The 7419-nt window shown below is 50.5% G+C and overlaps 2 protein-coding genes across 2 annotated transcripts; both read right to left on the minus strand.

Annotated features, from left to right (window-relative positions):
- Positions 1-208: 208 nt before the first annotated feature.
- FSST1_001686 (WD40-repeat-containing domain protein) lies at positions 209-1585 on the minus strand (the record flags this gene model as incomplete). The annotated part of the gene is made up of 2 exons (XM_083227603.1): positions 209-1221; positions 1540-1585. The coding sequence occupies 2 exons, from the start codon at positions 1583-1585 to the stop codon at positions 209-211; spliced, it is 1059 nt and encodes a 352-aa protein (XP_083091868.1).
- Positions 1586-3285: 1700 nt separating this feature from the next.
- On the minus strand, positions 3286-6173 carry FSST1_001687 (uncharacterized protein; the record flags this gene model as incomplete). The annotated part of the gene is made up of 2 exons (XM_083227604.1): positions 3286-5029; positions 5080-6173. 2 exons carry the CDS (start codon positions 6171-6173, stop codon positions 3286-3288), a joined length of 2838 nt encoding a protein of 945 aa, XP_083091869.1.
- Between the last annotated feature and the right edge of the window lie 1246 nt (positions 6174-7419).

Here is a 7419-nt window from a genome sequence, read left to right on the forward strand (position 1 = left end):
AATCATGGCAGTTTAGGTCACGGTTTCGGCGCTGGTGGAAAGCGATTAATGTTCAAGCAATCTATACGGAGTCTCATGATGGACAACATCTTGTCTATGTACGAATCTGAAAATGCCCTTGATGATGATGTAGCTTTCATTTCAATAATAAATCAAGCTATATACACAACTCCATAACGTTGTTCAGAGTGATGGGTATAACCGATATTTACAACGCTCCGTAAACCGTCACCACGCCTGATGTCCCACCCACGCAGAACTGATCTCCCCAACCATCCTCTCTCCATGTCATGCAGCTGACAACGTTACTCCTTGTCTTTTCTTTCCCGTCGCGACCAACAGCTTTCTTCTTAAGTTCAAAGCCCTGCGGTCCCCAAGGAACAGTCACCCTGGCAACTAATTTGCCCGTCAATAAATCCCAGGCCCAGATCCTTCCTTGGCCATTGGGTGTAGCTTCACCAGCCATGGCATCGCCTACCATGACGTACTTCTCCTTACCGCCCAGCAGCGCTTGCAATTTGACGTCCTCATTCTTCCATGCTGGGTCTGTGTATGCCCTTAGGCAAGAGCCGTTGTCGCGATCCATGAGGCGCAGCTTGTTGTCCAGGCTGCCCACGAGCATAGCACGTCCATCACGTGTGAGACTGAGACTGGTGACGGATGCACCGATAACATCTGTAGTTGCCTGTCCCATGCGAATATCGTAGCTGCGAACGCGACCATCGACACTTCCTGCGATGACTTCGGGTCCTCGAACCGCAAGGCAAGTTATAGCATCGCTCGCCTCGTCAAAAACTTGTATAGGCTTGGAGCTGTTGCTCTTGGTATCCCACAGCCTGACAGTCGTATCAAATCCACCACTCACAATGATGGAATCACCTTCACCCGCAAAGCTCACACAATTAATCCGAGCAGTATGGCCATGAGCGTTGCCACCAAAGCGCTTGGTAGTGACAGCTGTACTCACATCCCAGAGGAAGACGCTGCGGTCGCCGCCAGCCGATACAAAGCGCTCGTTATCAGCCGCAACTGAAAGGCTCAGGACCTCATAGCCGTGTGCAGCGTAGTTCTGGATGAGGCGACCCTGAGGTATGCTGTGGCGGTCCTCGCCTGGGGCGGATGTGCTGGGAAATGGGTTGTAGAGGCGGATGGTTCGGTCCGCTGAACCGGTGAGGATGTAGGTGCCTGGTGAAGCGGAGTATGCAAGGGCATGGACCGGGCCTTTGAGTTTTTATTTGTTAGTTAAGTTGTTGGTCATGTCAGACAAGTATTGGGCATCAGCGCGGGATATGCCTCGAGTTGGTAGGTGAATAGTGTGGCATGGTATGGCATGATGTGATGTGATGTTACCGAGAGCAAGACGCCACGCCTGAAGGCGAAGGTGAAGCTGAAAGCTGGAACGACGAGGGTGCGGGTGAGGGTGAGAGTGAGAGTACGAGTGAGATGGGGATGGGGATGGGGACGGGGACGGGGACGGGGACGGAGACGGAGAGACGGAGAAGAGATAGACAATATAAGAGAAAGGGGGTGAAACGTTACCATTAGCGCCCAAAAGATGAGCAGAAGGTTTATCGGGAAAACCCATATCAACAAGTTGTCATGTCCATTCTCTCACTTGCACTTGCACTTGCGCTTGCACTTGCACTTGCACTTGCACTTCACTTGCACTTCACTTCACTTCACTTAAGTTGTGGGTGGATATTCAAGTGTCATGAGAGTCCAAACAAAGGAGACGAAAGCTCTGACGTTTTCTGCGGCAAAGACTGTTTCCAGGGTATTACCTAATCAGGCTAGTTGCATATCCGCGTATAAGACTATCTGCAGTACCAAGAATCATTACCTAGAGACACTAAGCACACTCCCCCTCCATCAACTCAAATCCCTTGCCCAGCCGTTTGTGTTTAAAAAAAGGTCTCTGCAGTGTAACCATCCATATCCAGACTGTAGATGCATAGTCATGATGTACATGGAAATTCTGCAAGGTTATTTGAGGAAAGAAAAGAGAAAAAAGGATAAAAATGCAGGCAAATGCAGGCAAATGCCGAGAAACAAAGCAATTTGGTGGTGGGTGACATCCAATTGGTAGGAACCCTTTTTGGTGGAATAAGCTGCATACAACAAAACAGGGTCTTTCTTTGTTGGCGATAGAAAGGATTGAATCAATCTTCGTTTAGGCATCAAACAGAAGCCAGCGGATGATGGGTATGTTTAGAGAGCCTGTCAAGATTCTGGTCAAACCTAGAATCGAACAAGCAAGCATCACGAATATTCAGAGGTCATGTACTCAAGTAGTAACGAAATTCCACCTGTGAAGACTCATACCACCTACCAATCTTCAACAACAATCCTTTCCCTTCAGACTGAGTGCGTGGTTGCGAATCCTTCCATGCTCTCCCACATTCTTAGCCTATCATTTCAACCGACCCTCCATCAGGCCACGCTCACCGGCTACAACTTTTTATCTTATGGCTAATACCGTACTCTTGTTCCCTCATTTGTCGTCAAGTCTGTGGCATGTTTAACAAGGAGTCATGTATACGAGTGATGCAATGGCATCGGAACGAGGCACTGTTAGCCACCAAAAAAAAACTTGTGGGAGCGTCAAATGAGTCCAAGTCTGCCTGTGGCATAGCAGAGCGAAATGTCATGGGATCATCATTGCGTCGCAGACTAGACAAGGTATGAGCCTACATGAACATCGCTCGCCGACTTCAACAGATACGTGGTATAATGTATGGACGAAGCTGAAGTACTTGGAATCGTAAACGAGCATTCACGGTACATCACAAATCATTCGAATTCAGTTCATCTTCTCTTTAGGCCCTACAAGTTGAAGGGCATCAATATATTTTAACAGACTTTGGTGTGGCCCAGATGCCTCGTATGCTGGTCATCATCGTGTGCCTGCCTGGCTTCAGAACACAAAAAGTTAAGCCCCGTCAAAGGCAAGGCCTTGACCTTAGGCAAAACGCCGAAACTCCTCCCAGTATGTGCAGATAGGTATAGATATAGATATGTCATACAATGTGAACAGGACAAAAACAATAAATGCACCGCTGCCCCCAACAAACAAAAGACAGTCCTTCCGGTCTGCCACATATAAATATGCTATGGTAACTCCAGATGCTCCGATGCTGATGCCAAATCATCATGCCTGCAGCGCCGAAAGATGCAATGAATGCAAATGATGAAAATCAACCCAATGTCCTTCAAATATTTAAACAGATGTCATATGGTCAGTGCCATTCCATGCGATGCAATGTAATGCAACTCGCTAAAAGTCGATCAAAAAAGTGTAGAGTAGATGGTGTCCATATCCCTGGGATACAGCTTCTCCATTGGGTTGTTGATTTGCCAGCGAAGAACCTTTTCATCCTCACGTCCCTCAGAACTGTAGAAGACGCGGTAGCCTTCGACTGGGCTGACTGGTTGACTGCCACGGTCTCGAATGCGGTGCAGCATTCCAATACGGCCATCAATCACCTCCTGTGCGCTACGCACATTGTCCCAGATGGCGAACATGGCCTGAACGACACCCTGAACCATGTGCACGTTCTCAATTATATCGTTCACATGAGATAAACGGCCGCTCGCGGTGAAGACATCGACAGCTTCAGTCAATACCATTGCAAGAACTGGTGCCGGAGCGCTCAAGACGGTCTGGCCCCCACGGTGGAGTCGCACAAGTGCCTTGGCCATGTCCAAAACCTGTGTTGCGTGTTCGTAGCATGTCTGGATGTGAAGTGAAGCGGTCTGGGGTGAACAACGTCCAGCCGCGGCAGTGTGTCGGTTGAGTTTGATGATGGCATGGTTGTATAAGAGATGCATGGTCAGGAAAGGGCCGAGTTCTCCCGCCAGAGCTGCAGACTCAAGGTTTGATGCGGTAAAGGCCAGGCGAGAAGGCAAGCCATTACGCCATTCTTGTATACGTTTCAGAGTTCTTTGAGATGCATTCAGGTCTGTTTCCGCCAAGTTGGCACGGCGAGCCATCCTGTAAATCCGGCACACATCACTGGACCACAAATGGACCATCTCAATCAGGTAAGCCGAAATGCCCAACTCACGATCATGGGCTGTCGTGAAGCTCGAGACGTAAGGGTTGAAGACCGGGGCGTGTCCATCCAATTCACGCTCAAAGTTGTGAGAGTCTACAGGTAAGCGAGTATAGATGTCTTCAGCATTGATCATGGCAAAGCGTTCAGGGAAGTGGCCGTCAAGTCGCTCTAGCATGTAAAGAGACCAGAAAGTTCGCCTCCTGGCTTCACAGTACCCTGCCTTGTTCATGCCGAAGGGAAATATTGCGAGACCGGCTTCCCTTGACTCCTCAATCTCAACATGGAGCTTGAGGCAAGCGGCTGTCGCGACAGCTGCAGAGATCATCTCACTAGCCTCAGCAGAGCGCGAGATGGAGATGTAGTAAAGGGCGAGCAGAATTCTCGTCTGGACCAGCTGGATGCAGCTGGATGTTGTCGACTTTTGTGCATAGTGAGCAACGGACGCGTATTCGAAAGCAATGGCCTTGGGTCCTCCGGATAGAGCCACTCCCACAGCGAGCATGCTGTATAGGATCATCAAGTCTTCAGGAGACTTTCGAAGTCCCGGGTTCATGACCCAGTTCTTAAAAACATTCTCGGGAATGAAGCGCACAATCATGGTGCTATCAAGATGAACAAAGAAGTGCGAGATGACTGAACGGATAGACTGTGGGTCAGACAGGCAGGGATCAGTTCGCCAAGCTTGGTTAAGGACTTCTTCAGAGATTCGAGGCAGCTCGATAGTTGGGGGCTGTATCGGCATTTGAGGTCTCGGTGGTTCAGCAGAAGGAATTGCATGCACCGGCTCCCCCATAGCAACATAATTATCGTATCCCACTCGAAGCCTCTTGTGTGAGCCGGTGTCAGGCGAAGTTGGTCGCAGAGTGGTGCGTGGGGATACTGGCGAGCTGTTCTCACTCTGAGTAGGTCTCGATGGCCCATCATCGAGCTCCGCTGGTGGTGTTGAGGGAGATGTGTTGTGCCCTCCTCGAGGTCTAGAAAGAGTGAGCAAAGCTGTTATCAAAACTGGTTTACCAGCACTTACGCATTTTTGAATTTGCATATTCTGCCAAACTTCTCACACTGGACACAGCGGGGATAGTCGGGATCGCACTTGATCTTCTTTTCGCGGCAGGTTACACAAGCAATAGCGAGTCGCTTCCTGGGCTTGCCAGCCTTAGTGACACCCCAATGGGCATTTACTGCTTCTCCGTCGATCACTGTTTTACAGTGACTACCATCATCGTAGAAATAGCACATCCCCTCTCCAGGCACTTCGGTAGCCCTCACAAATCGAGGGAGAAAGTGTGTTCCAGTCCAGATCTTGGGACCCAACCCATCCTTTGACGGAAGACCTTCAGTCGCCGTAGTGCTCGGTGTTGGCGGAGGGATTAAAGACCCTTGAGGTGACCGTTGGCCATTGTAAGTAGGGACCACACGTTCCTTGTTGTCGGGGAACTGGAGTCGAAACTGATCCTGGGGTGGTCTGAAAGATCCTTCTCGAGATCCCAAAGAGTACTCAGTTCGGTTCTCCTGTTGCACTGGCCATCTGCCAGACTGTCCTTCAACGACTGACTCACGGCGAGAATGCTCTCCATCACGATACCTGGGCGATGCTGAGCCAGAGTAAGATCGAGGAAGAGCATGGAGTGGCTGTCGGTCTGTTTCGAACTTGTTGTCGTATGTGCTTCGAGGCTGTGATACAGAAGGCGACACTGTCTGAGGAAAGTAAGATACCGAATGGTTCCTGTCACCAGATGGTGCATGGGTACGCTCTCGGGGGGTTGATGTAGAGTAAGAGTTGTTATGTTCGGAAAGAGGTGAGTGTGCTGGTCGACCAGTGGCTGGTGGTCCAAAGATACTGCTTAATGAAGGAAGCTGTTGTTGCCGAGGAGCAGTTTGAGTGGCCGACTTTGGCCTTGTCTGCTCTCCACTCATCTTCTGATCTTCAGGGTCTGTCGTCAGAGACTTATCATAGTTGTTCATTGAGGGTGAAGTAGGCGCAGGCGAGATCCAAGGTCGATCCGCGGATGAGTTTGAGTTAGTACAGTAGGATGATGCGCCTGGGCTTTCCAGTTCTGGAGGGGTATTTGGGAAAACCAAACGGGGACGAGAATCTATGCTAGGTAAGACACCCATTGAAAGAACTACTCGATATGGCTCGAGTGGCAGCAAATAAGCATAACTAAGGTTGAAGAAATATTGCTGTGGAACAAAGCAAGAGGTCGATTGAGGCAAACCACAGCTAACGGCCGGTGGGGGAGTCAGCGATTATCTATCCCTCTCGAGTCGGATACAATAATTACATACACCAGCGGCGCGGCTCTTTTTGGGCCAATGCTACTAAGACAGGCCACCGTAAAAGACGCGGCGGTACCCTAAAACGGATAGACCAGGACCAGGAACAGGCTGGCCCAAGAAGGGGAAAGGAGGGGATGTACCAATCCTAACATGACCCAAACTGTCGGGAAGGTTGTGCGTTAGGGGGGTGTCGTTGTGTACAGTACGGTACTGCAATGGGATGATCCTCGGAGAAGAACCATATAATAATAATAACGCTCAAGTCTGGTCTGCAGGGTTTGTAAAATTTCCATCCGAGAGCCAGTAAGACTGGCAAGCTCGAAGAAGAGCAATGTAGTAAAACAAATGAAATTCGTCGGAGACTTTTTGACGATGCACTGACTGTTCCATGGCTGGTGATGGTCGTGGACCGCCTCACCAACAACCGAAACGCCTCTGTCGAGGCATGGGCGTGAACATAACTCATAGGCGTGGCTCATTGTGAACAGGACGGATCAAAGAACGTCCAACGGAGTTGTGCATCCCCGGTCCCAGTAACAATCCCAGTTCCCCCAATCCCGCTTCGCAGAGTGCGAGTCCCAGCGCCTCTTTAGAGTGCCGTCACCCGCACGTGTGGCGTGTGGAACATTCTTGGCCTTGCTATCTGCATGGGACACGATGAGCTGTATGACTTGCGGATACTAGTGCAGATATTGAGCGATCCCAGGCCACTGGCCATCGACACCAAACGGCATTGCGGGTACAGTGTAGGATGGTGCTGGAGCCAAGCCAACGGGCTCTTGTTGGGCCTGTGCGCATGTACCTTTACAGAGTGATGCTCCGTACGGTCGAGTCCGGTCCGGTACAGCCTACGTTGCAGCACCGGTGCTTGATGATGATCCTCTATGCAGAACTCTGGACTCTCGCAGGGCTCAGGGATGAGATGGGGGCGTGGATTGCCGGGCACCGGGGGATGGGGCCGGGTGGGCGTGGAAGCCAGGCATCTGGGGTGTATGTGGCTGAGTGATGTAGGGTGGATGACTGACGGCTGATGGCTCCCCATAACCCAGGATCCATACTCTAGGTAGTCTAGATAGCAGGCGCC

Source organism: Fusarium sambucinum, chromosome IV (assembly GCF_050947815.1).
Source record: "Fusarium sambucinum isolate potato_lamoka chromosome IV, whole genome shotgun sequence".
In the NCBI taxonomy this organism is placed as follows: Eukaryota; Fungi; Ascomycota; class Sordariomycetes; order Hypocreales; family Nectriaceae; genus Fusarium; species Fusarium sambucinum.